Source organism: Lactuca virosa, chromosome 5 (genome assembly GCF_052849685.1).
Source record: "Lactuca virosa cultivar CGN04683 chromosome 5, Lactuca_virosa_CGN04683_v6, whole genome shotgun sequence".
Lineage (NCBI taxonomy): Eukaryota > Viridiplantae > Streptophyta > Magnoliopsida > Asterales > Asteraceae > Lactuca > Lactuca virosa.
Genome location: NC_136430.1, coordinates 310,777,770 through 310,794,100, shown reverse-complemented (window position 1 = coordinate 310,794,100; position 16,331 = coordinate 310,777,770). Strand labels below are relative to the sequence as shown.

General features: G+C 36.4%; 1 protein-coding gene, 1 non-coding gene and 1 pseudogene across 3 annotated transcripts; 1 reads left to right on the top strand and 2 right to left on the bottom strand.

Moving 5' to 3' along the window:
• Positions 1–9,339: 9,339 nt before the first annotated feature.
• Positions 9,340–9,412, bottom strand: TRNAR-ACG (transfer RNA arginine (anticodon ACG)). The gene has a single exon. It is a non-coding gene; the product is annotated as a tRNA-Arg (tRNA).
• An 83-nt stretch (positions 9,413–9,495) lies between these two features.
• FRS11 (FAR1-related sequence 11) lies at positions 9,496–13,400 on the top strand. Its single transcript, XM_079051242.1, has 4 exons — positions 9,496–9,661; positions 10,663–11,702; positions 12,130–12,573; positions 12,659–13,400. Exons 2-4 carry the CDS (start codon positions 10,722–10,724, stop codon positions 13,280–13,282), a joined length of 2,049 nt encoding a protein of 682 aa, XP_078907368.1. The 5' UTR covers positions 9,496–9,661; positions 10,663–10,721; the 3' UTR covers positions 13,283–13,400.
• A 500-nt stretch (positions 13,401–13,900) lies between these two features.
• On the bottom strand, positions 13,901–15,729 carry LOC145115079 (putative protein phosphatase 2C 59 pseudogene; annotated as a pseudogene). The gene is made up of 2 exons (XR_013711413.1): positions 15,519–15,729; positions 13,901–15,059 (listed from the first exon to the last, which is right to left on the bottom strand). The product of XR_013711413.1 is annotated as a putative protein phosphatase 2C 59 pseudogene (transcript).
• Positions 15,730–16,331: the final 602 nt, after the last annotated feature.

Here is a 16,331-nt window from a genome sequence, read left to right as displayed (position 1 = left end):
GATGAAAATTCGAGCAGGTGGAAGAAAATTCCTTCCTTCTCTTTGTATTAAGGGCATCGATAGTGTGTGAAGATAATGAAGCTGATATGAACGATTGCACAAGGTTAATCAGATTTTATTGTAACTGTACATTGAACGCACGTCGATTGAACGATCCCTGGAGGGTTGGTTCCCCATTCTGATTTCGATTTTGAAGTCGTTCCATCCAACGATCTTGTCATCTTCGAACGTGGGTGGGTTAGGATTGATCGCCGGTAAGAGATTGAGATGGGTAGAAGTGTAGAGGCGGGAGGGATATAATTTTGTGGGTGTTGATGATGGAAGAGGCAATAGGATTTTAAATAAAGTAATTTGCCTAAATTAAAGGGTGGATGATTTAATTAATTATTTATTAAAATTAAATAATACTTGGCTCATATTAATCCCTACATCCACAATATTTGTTAATCCACATTTGAACCTAGCTCTCTCTCTCTCTCTCTCTCTATATATATATATATATATATATATATATATATATATATATATATATATATATATAGGTACTTTTGAAATTCGTCTGACTAGAATACCAACAGGTTTTTGAGCAAATCGATGAGATCCGTTATTTAATAAATAACAATAATTGTGCTAATTGAATCATATTTATCAAAAATGATCCAATATTATCCATATTGGCAAAATAACCATTCTTTTTATAAATTATCAGATAAGACCCATATTTGTCAAAAGGTGTCATATGTGGTTCAAAACTAGGTGAATTGTTGAAAATGACACATTTCTTCTAAAATGTTCATTTTAGACTTATATCTATGAAAGTATTCAAAAAGGCCCTTGTTTATCCAAAAATTCCATTTTTGGTCCTTTGAAAATTGAGATGTTCAATAATTCTTCATTTTTATTCCATTTTCCAAAATGGTCCTTATATATATGTGGCCGAAAATGGTCCCCAAAAATATCATTAGTACTCCAATTTAACCATTTCCAAAATATTATGTTTAACAACTTGTTTAAACAATTTTTGAAGCAAAACCTTATGATTCTTGATATAGCAATTTATGATTTATATTTCATAAACATATTAGTTTTTGGTTTCTAACATCTATTATGTGATATATAGTTCAAAGCCTTGAGACTTACTAAAAATCTCGAGTTCTTGAACCAATATATAGAGTTCATAACTTTAAGCACATAAATCATAACATACATGCATAAACAAGCAATTATACTAAAATTTCACAAGACTCTTGACTTGTATTCTCCCCCAAAAACAATGAAAACTCAAAAGATAGGGGTATGAAGCTCACATTGGTTTGATTTGGTGGGTGATTTGGTTAGATGTTGAGAGGTTTCAATTCCTAACACTTGAAGAGTTTTGATAATCTATTTGAACCTTGGAACATCATAAGAATATTAACACATATCTTTATGTGTAAATATGATGAACTAAGCAAGATAATATATATAGAATCACTAACCAAAACCAGAAATACTTACTAGGATCCAGAGAGTGCTTAGAAGAATTAAAGCTTGAGGCTTGAATCCATTTGAGAGCAAGTTATGATTTCACAAAATGTGAATATGATAAATGGGATACAATGAGGAGTTTACAGAGAGTGACTTGAGTTTGTGGAATGGGAAAAGAGGGTTTACGCCCCTTTTTTATGGGGATAGGAATTTGATTTGATATGTGATTGGTTTACTGGTGGATAATGCGTGAATTACTGATATTTGTATTGGAATTAGCCATTTACAGCTCATAAGCACCGTAAACGCATTTGAGTTGAGAGGAGTTTATGGTATAAAAGCATTGCCTTCTAGGATTGAGTTTACGCCCACTAGGTGGTCCACCAATGGAGTTTACGCCCTAGATTATTCCTTGGATGGTGTTTACGGCCAAAGGTAGTTCACTAAATGTAGTTTACGGCCAAAGCTTGGATTCTTAAGGGTGTTTACGGCCATAATGCTTCCTTGGAAGTTGTTCACGGCCAAAACCATTCCACAAGGTGTAGTTCACGGCCAAGGTGCTTCCTAGGGAAGTGTTTATGGTCTAGATGTATAAGATCTTTAATATGCTTGTTTATGTGATCATATTTGACGTAAGTTCAATATTACCTTCATTTGCATGGCTCATGGGAGTTTTAGGGTAGCATAATCCTCAAAAACATTACATTACCAAGTTATAATAATAGCATAGATACCACTATTACATGTACGAGACTCTTTTGGCCTGGGTTCTAGATTTGGAAATTTCCAGTTGTGACAAAAGTTCAACTTAGAATCTATGAAATTTTGCTCGAGCGAGGTTAACATGTTGACATTTTGACTTGACGCAAGATACAAGTGGACAACCACCCAATTCATAGTTATTACCTTGAAATTTTTCTTGAATTGACATTTGCACCCTTCTACTTTACCCATTGTTTCAGTTCGAAACCTTTATTACTCTACTTGAGTTTAATTAGTTGAGATCTAACTTACAAGAGCTTGTGTTAACCTTGATGACACAGATAAATAATTTGACCCTAAGCATAGTAAAAAACCTGACACCAAATATTCGAATATTGACGGGATAAGTTTTTAAAGTAGGTTTAGGGCCTATAAGTCCTAAGTTGTATATGACAAACACTTATCTTTTAGTTTTTATGAAAAAAACCGGAATTAAAGAAAAAGATCAGTTTGTATATAAAAATTTAAGCTTTTAGTTTAAATAAAAAACTTCAAATACAAAAACTGTATCTATGAGAGTTTTTAACTTCTAAATTTCAACTTTTATTTTATTTTAAACCTGTTAAAAACTCATAACTACATTTGCCAAAAATTTCCATACAAATAAAATACATATTTTCCAGTTACCAGCTTCCATATAGTTTTTTCGTTCTATATTATATGTTTAGTACTTTAGTTGGTTTAATAGCCGTGTATATCATGTCATGATACCATGTCATGATACTATATAATTGAATGTTAGTAAAAATAAAAAATTAAAAAGTTAATGATTGTTAGATATAATTTTTAGCACACTTTTTTATATATTTTGTCGTATAAAAGTGAAATTACAAAACGAAAACATTGCAATCACAATTGTGTCGATCGATTATTTTATTACAATTATTTTTGAAAATTGGTGAATACACGTCGAATTTTGTTACCTATAATTGAGACCCAACGATATGAGATGTGTTCGGTACGGAGCGCTTCAGAGCTTCTAGCTTTTAGCGTTTGACAAAACGTTCTGCTTTGAACAGAAAGTCTCGTTCGGCACTACAAGCTTGTAGCGTTTAGTTTAAACAAAACGCTCCAAATCAAAATGCTACTCCATGTAGCGTTTAACAAAACGTTACAAGCTACAAGCTACCCGCTACAAGTTACCCGCTAGCAGCTAGTTTTGCCGAACACACCCATGGTGTACGGTGTCAATTGAATCATATCAAACGCGTAAACTATGATACAAAAACTACAAACGAATATCATACGAAATATTAATTGTTACATAAAAGATTCATATTTTTATTTGTATCGATAATGTTCAAATGAGTTTTATAACAATAACAAAAACAATTGTATCTTAGAATATTAGATAAAGTACATAGTAATAAATACACATAGTTATATATAAGAAGGGTAAACTATATCAATCCTCCCCATGCATATGCTAAAATGTACGTTTAGTTTCTATTTTTAAAAACTAATTATGATCGTCCATAAGTTTGTTTTTTCTTACACACTTAATCCCTCCACACATTAAAAGACTATTTTGCCCTTGTTTATTTATTTATTTGTTATTTATTAACCATTTATTGATTGTTTTATTATAAAAAGTAATTATTATTGCATTTAAAAAAGAAATGGGTACATTTGGTAACTCGTCTACCCTCCCATTCTTCTTCGCCTTCCACACATACCTTGGTGTATCTCACGTGCCACAGTTTCAACACACTTAGTTTACCGTGCATCTGTAATATTGGCCCCAACAATCACACCTCAAACTCCTTCCCTTTCCATGGTTCTTGTTTTTCAATTTCTACCATGAATTCCTGGGCCTCCAGTTGGTTGATAGACATACTCAAACTGTTATGGCTTCTCAAAAGATCGATCGCTTGCATATAGTTTCTTCTTGATCATGAGTTATATATAATTACCATTCATCTCACTGGTGCTGAATTCTTCAAACATGGAGGCTATGGCATCTTTAAGATAAAACGAGTGCATCTTCATAAGCAACCACTTGACATAAAAAAGCTCAACGATTTATACTTTTAACTGTAATAACGATTCCGGATTCCCAGTTTTCCTTTTTGATGAACAAACCCTAGATTTTAGGGCTTTTGTTTCCTGGTTTGGGCAACTCTTTTTTTTTTCCAGTCAGGCACGTGTGTGTGTGTGTGTGTGTTTCTTCCTATTACATATAGATATACAGGCCTAATCATGGCTAACAAAAAAAAAAATCAAGTAGAAATCGAAATGCTTAGATGAAGGGAGAAGAAAACGAAAAGGTGGGTGGCGCGATGGCAGACATCATCATCGAAAAGAAAAGCCATTTCACCGGTGACCTCGACAATGGCGAAGACGGGCAACATCTGTAACGTCCCATTTTCACAACATTTTTTTAATTAAGGTAAAACATCACATTTATAAAATCCAAGTTAAGAAAATCATTTGTTCCAAAATACATTTGTTTAAAAATAAGAGTAATATAATAAATGCAGAATCTTCATGGCTGCTGATGAATGTGTACGGTCACACCTTTTCCTTCCCATGATCACCAATGGTATCTGAAAAATATTTAATCCACAAAAGTAAGCCAAAGCTTAGTGGGTTACCCCAAAATACCACACACCATAATATACATACAATACATGCACACACATGAGCTTTCAGTCTGCTTCGCCTGCCTCGCAAGGCCTACAACATACTTGGACCGCTCCTGAGCCTACGATATGATCGGCCCACATCACAAGGCCTACAATACACCTAGATCACTCACTCACACACACACACACACACACACACACTCTCTCTCTCTCTCTCTCAGCATACAACTAACCCACCACTGGCCTACATCACACCGCTAGCCCGCCCGGGTATGTTAGCATACAAAACAAAGCAGGACCGCCTCAACCCACCCCACCATAATACGTCGACATATAAAACAAACAAGCAATCAACTAAACACATAAGCATAGAAAACTATCTACCCTAGTATACCTGTCTAACAACTTACTACCACATACCAGGCAACATACAGTACACTGCACCACTACTTGCATATCTCTAAGGAATGCATAACTATATGTCGACATATAAAACAAACAAGCAATCAAGTAAACACATAAACATAGAAAAATATCTACCCTAGTCAACCTTTCATTGACTTATATGTGGCGCACGTCTTACTCTATGCAGGGCATAGAGTCTTATCCAGAAAACGGGGGGGGGGGGGGGGGGGGTGGGGAATCAGGTTACGCTGGGCATAGCCCAGATTAAGCCCCGCATACAACGTCACTTGCCAAAATTTATTTTAAGCACTTAATACATTAAGACCTTTCACTCAAAACTCAGATCTAGTTCCTAATAACTCCATAACGGATAAAGTTTCCAAATTTATCCATAAGATTGGTCCAAACAACCAAGATCTAGCCTTTAAGTGTCAAAGGGGCCAAAAATGCATCTTTCTTAACTTAATCCATTAAGTCCAATTGTCCAACCTTCAGATCTAAATCAATATGATATTTAGATGGATAATGTTTCCAACTTTATCCATAACAAGGTCACAAACTTTCAAGATCTAAACTTTATGCACTAAAATGACCAAAAATGCTAACACAACTTGCATGGCTTAATGAACAATCACCAAAGCACAACTTTCCAAGTCCAATAAGTCCCAAGAGTGTTACATATAGCTCAAAAGGTGATGGAGTTCTTACAACTCCCAAAACACAAGCTCAAGGGATCAAAAAGTAGAAAATATGAAAATAACTAGATCTATGAAACCAAAGAGCAAGTTAGAAGCTTTTTACTCACAATGGTACAGGAATGAAGTAACCTTGCTGGATATATACTTGAACCCTTCTTCTATACACTTTGCCGCCACCTTGCTCTTCAATATTCAATATTCCAATGAAGAAATAAGCTCATAAATGATGTCAAAGCTCAAAGCAAGCAAGTGGGGGCTAGAGTTTCTCAAGGAATGATCTTAGGTTATGGAGGCTGGTCATGAGGGGGTTTACCATAAGTTAAAGCCCTTAAATAGGGTTCAAAACCGAATATTTAGGGTTTTGATCTGTCACGATTACGCGTTGCGTAACATAACCTATGCCATGCATAAGTTATTAAAACCGCATCCATAAATCAACAAGTTACGCCCTGTGTAATATTTAGTTATGCCATGTGTAGCAGATACGCCCTGTGTAACTTTCCTACGCTATGCATAGGACAAAACCCCAATTTCCACTTCAACTTCAAACAACAGTAACATCTTCGTTTCAAATCCGTTTCCGGCGTTCTTTATATGCACGGAAAGGTATTGAAGTGCCGCATAATTATATCTAATTATCTTTGACTTAAAACATACTGAACTAAAATCCTTAATTTATGAAAGAAGTCTAAAACATCAATTTTCCCATTTTACCCTTTGACTCCAAAACACAAACCAAGGGCTTGGATCTCATAACCAATATTATCAACATCTAATAGGGTCCAAACCCTATTCTCTTGAAGCCTAAGGTCTTTACTTGATCCATTTATTGTCCACAATCCCGAAATAAGAAACTTCTAGAAACAAGATGTTACAAGTTGGGTACTCAACTACATTTCAACACAACATACCACCCCATACCGATGGACAGAACGAGCAGACCATTCAAATGCTCAAGGATATGCTTAGAGAATGTGTGCTTGATTTTGGCAGAAGTTGGGATACTTACCTTCCATTGGTCGAGTTCTCCTACAACAACAATTATCACACCAATATTAATCGACCTCCCTTCAAGATGCTTTATGGGAGGAAATGGAGGACCCCAGTTTGTTGGGGTGAGGTCGGGCATCAGGTTATGGGGAATACTGAGGTAATACTCAATACCACCGAGTTGATTCAACAAGTGTAAGGTCGACTGCAGACCGCATAGAGTCGCCAAAAGAGTTATGCTGACCGGTGACGATTAGAAACCCTAATCCCTTTCCTCCATTGTGGCTGCTATAATGGTGGTTTAAACTCTAATTTTCTAGGTTTACACCCTATTTAAAGGAACAAGGAGGCTAGGGTTTGTCCATCTTCAACCTCCATCATTCTCCTAAGTCTTGAAGAAACCCTAATCCCTTTCTTCCATTGTTGAAGCTCATTTTGGTGCTTTTTAGAAGACCTTGTATGAAGAAGGAAGAAGAAGTGAGCCAAGATCCAGTAAGCAAGTTTCCATTCCTCATCTTAGCACACTTCTGGACCTCTATAAGTGTCCAAGACTCCACCTTTATGTTGTTAGGTTGCTAGATATTTAGTTTTGTCCCATATTCTTCTTGTTCTTGTTAGTTGGGATGGTGAGATCCCATAAAGTTTGTAACTTTATGAATCCCTGGGATATTTGGAGTTATTGATGGTTTGGATCTAAAGTTTGGTTGGATTTCGAGCCATGCATGGGATTTTTGTTCATAATCCTTTTTGACCTAATATGAGTTCAAGACATGTATGTCTATAAAGCACCAACTTTTAGGTTAGTTTTGGTGTTAGAAACTCTTTTGGAGTTGATGGACTAAGAACTATAGAGATTACGTGCTTAATGGTTAAGTCCATGTAATGTTTTGCCTTTATTGGACCTAGTGTTTGAGATCTTAATCTCTTAGAGGGTCTTAAGGGATAAAGTTGGAAACTTTATCCATCTAGACCATAAAAAGGACCGAATCTGAGCTTTGGATCTCTTGGGATCGAAGGAAACAACTTAACACATTAAGTTGTTAAGAATCCAGTGCCCATAGCGTGACCTTAGGTTGCCATGGCGTGGCGACTGGGAATCATCATTTGTTTTGTCGTTTGTGGGCCACGACATAGTCATATATGGCCACGACGTGGCAGTCGACTGAAGTTAACTTTGACCGTTGACTTTTTGACTTGAGTTGACTTTTGGTCAAACTCCTAGTTTTGGAAGGTGGGGCTAAGGGTTTACCTTGTGTGACTGTATAGGTGGTGTATACCATTTGTATTATCGGCAGTGAGAGCAGTAGCAGTTGATTATCGTCTGAGAGGTGAGTCTTCTCTTGTAGTTGTGGGTCGAAGGCACCAATGTCGACTCACTGGATTGTGTTATGTAGGATGCTAGTTGTCTTTGTGATATTTGCATGGAAGACCCTGGGGGTAGCATGCGACATTTGTATGAATGACCATGGGGGTAGCCCATGGCACCTGTGCGTAAGACCTTGGGGTAGCCAAGGCATTGTAAGGAAAATCAGTTTATTAAATTTCAGTTTATTGCAGCAGCTTGCTGACGTTAAAAAACAAACATACTTCTCATTACAGACTGCAACCATTTGGTCCACCTCTTCTGCTGCAGAGAGTTGTAGATATGGTTCACAGATTTCATACGTTTTCGCTTCGAGAAAACAAACAACACCATATTTGAATCGAACCACAGGGAGCCCAAGATACGTAAAAGGAAAACTTTATGATATAAAATTTATGATTAACGCAAAGTGCTCTATATTTGCTGAATTAACACCCACGCGATATAAGTTGATTTTTGAAGATTCATCTTCAAACCGGAACCTAAGAAAACAACGTAAAGCCAAACAATAATAGAGATGTTTTTACGATACCACTCACCCATAAATAAGAAAACATCTACATAGAACAAATGAGAAATATCCACACCATATAAGTTTGATTTTTGATAATTGGTTTTCGTTGTAGTTGAAAGTTTATGTTAAAAAATAATAAGTCATTGTTGATGTAGTGATTGAGTGAATGTTTTTAGATGAAACCATGTGACAAAAGCATGTAATGTGTAATACAAAGAAAAAATATACAACTATATATGAACCAAACTTTATGAATGTGTATTGGTTTATTTATACTAATACTATATTGAAACTGTATAACAATATAATAATTTAAAGAGAACCTTAAAGTAGGTTTTAGCCGATTGTAGTAGGTTTATATATAGGTTTTTAAAGAATGTAAGGCACAATAACAACTCTATAAAACACAAATTATTGTGTATGACCAAACTTTTATAAATATCTTTATTCACATTACACTGAAATAGGGGAACAATGAAACAGATTACAGAGAACCTTAAAATTAATATACGAATTTCAAAGACAAGTCTAGCAAAAAGAAAAACAAATAAACATCGACTCTGCTGGGGATCGAACCCAGAATCTCTGGTTCCGTAGACCAGCGCCTTATCCATTGGGCCACAGAGTCTTTTGTTTTTTCGTTATGCATTATTTGATAAATCGGAACAACTAAACCCAGCATGCGGGCTGTTTGGAAACACAACGGCGTTGGATAAGATGGGCGCACGTTATAAAGCGTTTGCATAGCATCCTGGCGCAAATTAGGGTTAATCCTCACTCGTCCCCTTCTTCCCCACGATCAATCGTTTGCTTCTCTCACTCGCTCTCATGTAAACTAACACATACGATCAGTCACTGAGCAACAACCGGAACTTCTGTAAGTAATTCATTAAGCCCCCAATTTTCTTTTACTACATTGTCGTTGATCTACTTTGATATTAGGAACATGCTTAGATGGGAACTATTTATATGCAATTGGGAATGGTATAAATGTGGTTTTAACATTAATGGAGGACCACGTGATCTTAGCCATTGTTGAAAAATAATTTGAAATTTAAGAAAAATTGGGGAAAAATTAAGTAATGTACTCGTTTTGTCCATGGAAATTGCTAGCATTTACCATATAACAAGTATGTTTTACGAATCAATCTATTAAAATAAAATCTATCCGGAACTTATGATCAGTCTCTGTAGTTTAGAACAGCAATTTCATGATTTTCTTCAGAGACGAACTTTAATTATGCTAAAGGAAAGCTTCTAAAGAAGGAATCCATGGAAATTTTATAACAACCGTTTGAACTTAGTGGCTATTGCTTCAAGAGTGCATTTTACCAGACTTGTTCATACTTTATACCCTCTGTTTCTAGTTGCATTCTGAAACAAATGGAAAGAAAATGGTGAGCTAAGTGTTCATTAAAATATTACCAAATGGTGCATATTCTTTGATATCAATGAAAGGTTTCTTGCTTGAAAACAAAGTAATTTGATAGATAATTTACGTAGGTCATCTATGTTTACAAACATAATTCATCATGAACACTGAAAAAGAAAATATTCAACCGTAGTGGTTGTTATAGATTATCTATAGTATTATTTTGGTCTCTAAGGCTCCATTTTTTACATAGGACACTACATAACAGACAACCTTGTACTCCGGTCTGAGACTGAGCCTGATGTCAATGGGACAAAAATTGCAACTTTCTTGTCCCACCCAAGACATAGAATGACCTCCTCAACCCCATCATCAGAAATAGCCCTAAAAAGCCTGTCCAGTCCTGTGTCCTGTCTAATCTTGTCCCCTCAAGTTATGTTCTTTCGTGTCGAATCCATTTCACATTACTTTTTCCTGACCATTTCACATTACTTGTTTTATTCAAGGATCAAATGGCAAACATTTGAATTGACATTCATCCACAAACTACAAACAACTATCAACCATGATGTCTGAGGATCCCGAACATCTGTTAGTCGTGTATGATGATCACTCAGATCAACGCTCTTTATCATTAGACGAAACAAGTAGCACAGAAGAATCACCAAACGAAACCAAACTATCCTTAGAAACAACAAACGACACCATTCCATACATCGGGCAGCGATTCGCTACACATGACACCGCTTACGAATTCTACAGCGAATTCGCCAAACAATGCGGGTTTTCAATCCGTCGCCATCGCACCGAAGGTAAAGATGGTGTCGGGAAAGGTCTTACGCGACGCTATTTTGTCTGCCATAGAGCGGGCAACACTCCTGTCAAAACTCTAAATGAAAATAAACCACAAAGAAACCGAAAGTCCTCAAGATGTGGATGCCAAGCTTATATGCGTATAAGCAAGACCACTGAATTAGGTGCACCTGAGTGGCGGGTAACCGGTTTTTCAAATCATCATAACCATGAACTTTTGGAGCCGAATCAAGTTCGGTTTTTACCCGCGTATCGGACGATTTCAGATATTGATAAAAACCGGATATTAATGTTTGCAAAAACCGGGATTTCAGTGCAACAAATGATGAGGCTTTTGGAGCTTGAGAAATGTGTGGAACCGGGGTATCTTCCGTTTACTGAAAAGGATGTGAGGAATTTGATACAATCGTTTAGGAAGGTGGATTTGGAGGATGAGAGTATTGATTTATTGAGAATGTGTAGGAATATTAAAGATAAAGATCCTAATTTTCGGTTTGAATTTAAACTGGATGCAAATGGGAGGCTGGAGAATATTGCGTGGTCGTATGCGTCATCGGTTCAGTCATATGAAGTGTTTGGTGATGCGGTTGTGTTTGATACAACACATCGTTTGAATGCTTTTGATATGCCACTTGGCATTTGGGTTGGAATGAATAATTATGGTATGCCTTGCTTTTTTGGATGTGCACTTTTGCGGGAGGAAAACTTGAAGTCGTATTCATGGGCTTTGAAGGTAATCAAATGATAATTTTCGCATTTTACTCATGGAAATTTTTTATCTCTTAGGGCCTGTTTCTTTTTGACTTAATGAGCTTAATGGGTCAAAGACTTAATATGGACAGAATGACTTAATGGGTTAAGCCAAAAAGCCTGTCTTAATGTATTAAGAGTCTAACCCTTTACAGCAACTCCTCATGTTAGAAATGATAAATTTTGTTAAAATTGATGAATATTGTAATATTTGTTTTTTGGAATGTAAGGGTAAAATGGTCATTTAGCCTCATTCGGATGGTTTATTCGGTCCAGAAAAGTAGCAATCACACTTTATCATGACAACATCATTGCCCATTCAGTCGCTTTACCCATAAAGGGCTTTATGAGATTAAAAAAAAAACAACCACTTATTAGTTTCTAAATTAATTATTTTTATTTTTTGAAAGGCGTTCTTGGCGTTTATGAACGGGAAGGTCCCACAGACGATATTAACAGACCAAACTTTATGTGTAAGAGAAGCTATTGCAGCCGAAATGCCTGCTGCTAAACATGCTTATTGCATCTGGCTAATAGTGGCAAAGTTTCCATCTTGGTTTAATGCTGTGTTGGGTGAACGATATAACGAGTGGAAAAATGAATTTTATAGACTTTATAATTTGGAGTCTATTGAAGATTTTGAAATGGGTTGGAGAGACATGGTTAATTTGTTTGGGCTCCACACTAATCGCCACATCAACACGTTGTTTGCTTCAAGAACTCTTTGGGCTTTGCCTTATTTGAGAAGCCATTTTTTTGCGGGAATGACAACAGCTGGACACTCGAAAGCTATCAATGCTTTCATCCAACGCTTCTTGAGTGCCCAAACTCGACTCGCACACTTCATTGAACAAGTATGTTATCTTTTACTTGATCTTATACAATCTGTGTTCATAGGATAATCTTTGATGGTATTATACAAACACAATGCAAAATCAGGTAGCTGTTGCTGTGGACTTCAAAGATCAAGCAGGCGAACAACAAACAATGCAACAAAATCTCCAAAACATCTGCTTAAAAACCGGAGCTCCCATGGAATCCCATGCAGCTTCAATCCTAACACCTTTTGCATTCTCAAAGCTCCAAGAACAACTCGTAATGGCAGCTCATTACGCATCATTTCAACTTGAAGACGGATTCTTAGTCAGACACCACACAAAACTCGAAGGAGGGCGAAAAGTCTACTGGGTCCCACGCGAAGGCCACATCAGCTGTAGCTGCCATCACTTTGAGTTCTCGGGAATCCTTTGTAGGCATGCCCTTCGAGTTTTGTCCACTGGAAATTGCTTTCAGATTCCGGAAAGGTATATGCCACTTAGATGGAGGCGTGTTAATGCATCCGTGAAGGTTTTTCAGAATAGTTTGAGTGATCATGGGGAGAGAGTGAGGTTATTGGAAGGAATGGTGTCGAATCTTGTGGCGGAATCAGCTAAGTCCAAGGATCGGCTTGATATGGCAATGGAACATGTTTCGGTTTTGTTGGAACGGATTAGAGAGCACCCGATTCCGGTTCCGGTTCCGGTTCCGGCTTCACGGTATGCGAGAAATGATGTTTTTACGTAGGGTTGTAATGTAGAGTGTTGCTTTTTTTAGTCCATTTTAGAAGCCATGTAGAAATAGGAAAAACTTTTGAGATTGTTGTTTTTTGTGGATTGTTCATCGGAGGTTTTTGTTGCATTCATTGCTCTATGTTGTTGCCATTTTGTTCCGAAATCCTTATCTTAACAACATCGACACCGTATTTGGTTGTCTCCTAAGAGCAAGGAGTTGAGAATCATTTATTGATATCTCATGTTGAGGTTTGATATTGAGTATCATCTTTGTGATTTACCTTTGAGACTGTTATTTACATGGTAGTAGATGATTTTTTTTAATATAAATAAAAGATAATAAATAAATCAAACAACACCCGTTCACAAAACTTGGAACGATTTATAAACAACGCAAAAACTTCTATAAAATAAGTAAGTTTATGGTCTCAAAAAAGTTTGTAGTAGTAGATGACTATGACATACAATAGTGAACAGCCTGGAGGAACTTTTTTTTATCTACATAAATGATTGGCTGACATAGAATATAGGAATCCAATAAAAAAGACGAACATTTGATTATTTGAATATGTGCAAAGTAAGAACAAGAGTAACCAAGAAGCTACTAAAGAATTTACAACCAAAAAACAAGTAATAAAGAGAGGATAAATCAATTGTGGAATCATACACACACCTTTCAATACATAACTTCAAACAACTAAGCAATACTTGAATTCCATTTCTGGATGAGTTTTATAGGGCTATATCGGCTAACAAGGATGAGGTTATTTGAGTCTTTTCCATAAAACGAGTACTTTTCCCATCACGATCCACCATCAGTCTAAGTCCAAGTCAAACACAGTAAAACCTGTTTGCTGTTTGTCATGTCCTAAACGTTAAAGGTGAAGAAGTTTTATGCATCTTGGCTATCCAAGAAACGTACAACGACTACTGTAATATTATCTGCACTACCTCTCTGTGAAGCTTCCTGCATCAGCATCTTTGCTGCGTCTTCAGGGCTCTGAATCGGTTTAATCATCGCAACAGCTTCATCATTTGTGACAACATCCCAAAGTCCGTCACTAGCAAGTATAAGAAACTCAAGCGACTCATCAATCTTTTCTTCTTCAATTTCCGGATCAGCAACCACAAACTGTTTCAATAACCTATCACCAAAAGCACGTGAAACCGCAAGAACACCACCAACTCTCCAAGTCCCAGCCCACATAACAAAACCACCCGCATCTTCAATCCTTCTTCGTTCATCACTTTGATCCGGTTTATGATCTCTAGAAACAGGATACGCGTTACCACCTCTACAAATAACAGCTCTGGAATCCCCCACGTTTGCGACAAGTAAACGCGAACCAACGATAATGGCAGTGGAGGCGGTTGATCCTGCATCTTTCATCTGATTGTTTTCTGATTTTAGAAATTCTTTGTCGGTGTGACTGTATGCTTCGGCTATGGCTGATTTGGTGTCGGAGATGAACTTTGGATGTTTGAGAAGATTGGTGAAAAGATTGTGTTTCACATATTCTGCAGCTCGAGCTCCACCATGGCCATCAAAGACTCCGAAGAGACCGATTTGCTTTCCATTCACACCTTCGATTCTTGTCTCGTAAAAATCCTCCATTGAAGATCTTTTTCCAGGGGAGCTTGCGTAGCCGTAGCTAAACTTTGAATCTTGACTGAGACCACCTCCGGTGACCGGAGAAACACCACAACCGGGAAGATTTGGGTTGGCGGATGATATCACTGAATCTAGATACCCCATGATTGATTTGTGTTTGTTGAGTGGATCAGATTTCCTGAGAAGATTTTAAAAGCAAACTCAGTTAACTAATCAACTGAATTTAAATAGAGGAAAGAAAGAATTGAAACACAATCAGAATGGTTAAATGAATTTTGGTTTTATTTTTATAAAGTGATAAAATTACAGTTTCGTGTCGAAGTAAACAAGCTACAGTTTGACTTTTGAGGTCGGTTTGGAGGAAAAAGTTAACACTTAAAAGTTTACAACATTGAATACGCAACAAAATATATATCAGCAATCAGCATGGCTTTATGTTTGATAATGAAGGTTAAAGTATTAAGAAACCTTACGAATCGTTTATCTTTAATGGTCTTTTACATACAAATCAGGTTTAGATAACCTTGGAATAGTAACGAGTCAACAACAATACCATCGATTTGTTTTCTATGCAGCGACTTTGAATCGATTAAGAAGGAAAGGATAAGATATTACGAGTGTAAACTTAACAAAATACCTTTTCAAAGATCAGAACTTCAATTCGATCTACCGCGGGTAAATCTGAATGAATTTAAGGGAAACGAATGAGTTTGAGGATGAAAACCCGTCGATCGGAGAAGCAATATATACACGCACATAAATTCCTTACTCGTTTTCAGAAAGTAATTGTAAAATCTCTCCAGAGATTCGAAGAGATGACGATTGATCGACGAAAGTTCAATTGAGAATCTATGAAATTTCGCTCAAGCGAGGTCAACAAGTTGACATTTTGACTTGACGCAAGACCATACAAGTGGACAACCACCCAATTAATAGTTACTGAAATCCTGAATTGACACTTGCACCCTTCTACTTTACCCATTGTTTCGGTTTGGACCCTTTATAACTCTACTCGAGCTTATTAGTGTAAGTCGAACTTTATCGAGCTTGACTTTGTCGAACGAGCTCAAAATATATAATTAGTTGAGATCTAACGTACAAGAACTTGTGTTAACGTGTGATTTGAAATTTGATGACCTAAATAAATAATTTGACCCGAAGCAAAATAAAGAAATCTGACACTGAAATATTGATGAAATAAGTGTTCAGAGTATGATTATGATTGATAAATCCTAAGTCGTACAAACATTTATCTCATGGGAGATGCGGGTGGCAGAGCTTTTATAAGATTTTAACTTTTACTCGGGAAAAACTCAAATTACAGAAAAAGATTAGTTAGAAAAAGATTTGTTCCGATGTAAAAGTTTAAAGGATTCTAATCTAAACAAAAAAACTTTAAATACAAAACTACTTTAAGTATCTTTCATAACTTTTAACTTTTAGCTTTTAT

Coding starts and splice junctions, on each gene's coding strand:
- FRS11 (XM_079051242.1), top strand. CDS start 10,722: ATGATGTCTGAGGATCCCGAACATCTGTTAGTCGTGTATGATGATCAC. Junction 11,703..12,129: donor CGTATTCATGGGCTTTGAAG/GTAATCAAATGA, acceptor ATTTTTTGAAAG/GCGTTCTTGGCGTTTATGAA. Junction 12,574..12,658: donor TCGCACACTTCATTGAACAA/GTATGTTATCTT, acceptor ATGCAAAATCAG/GTAGCTGTTGCTGTGGACTT.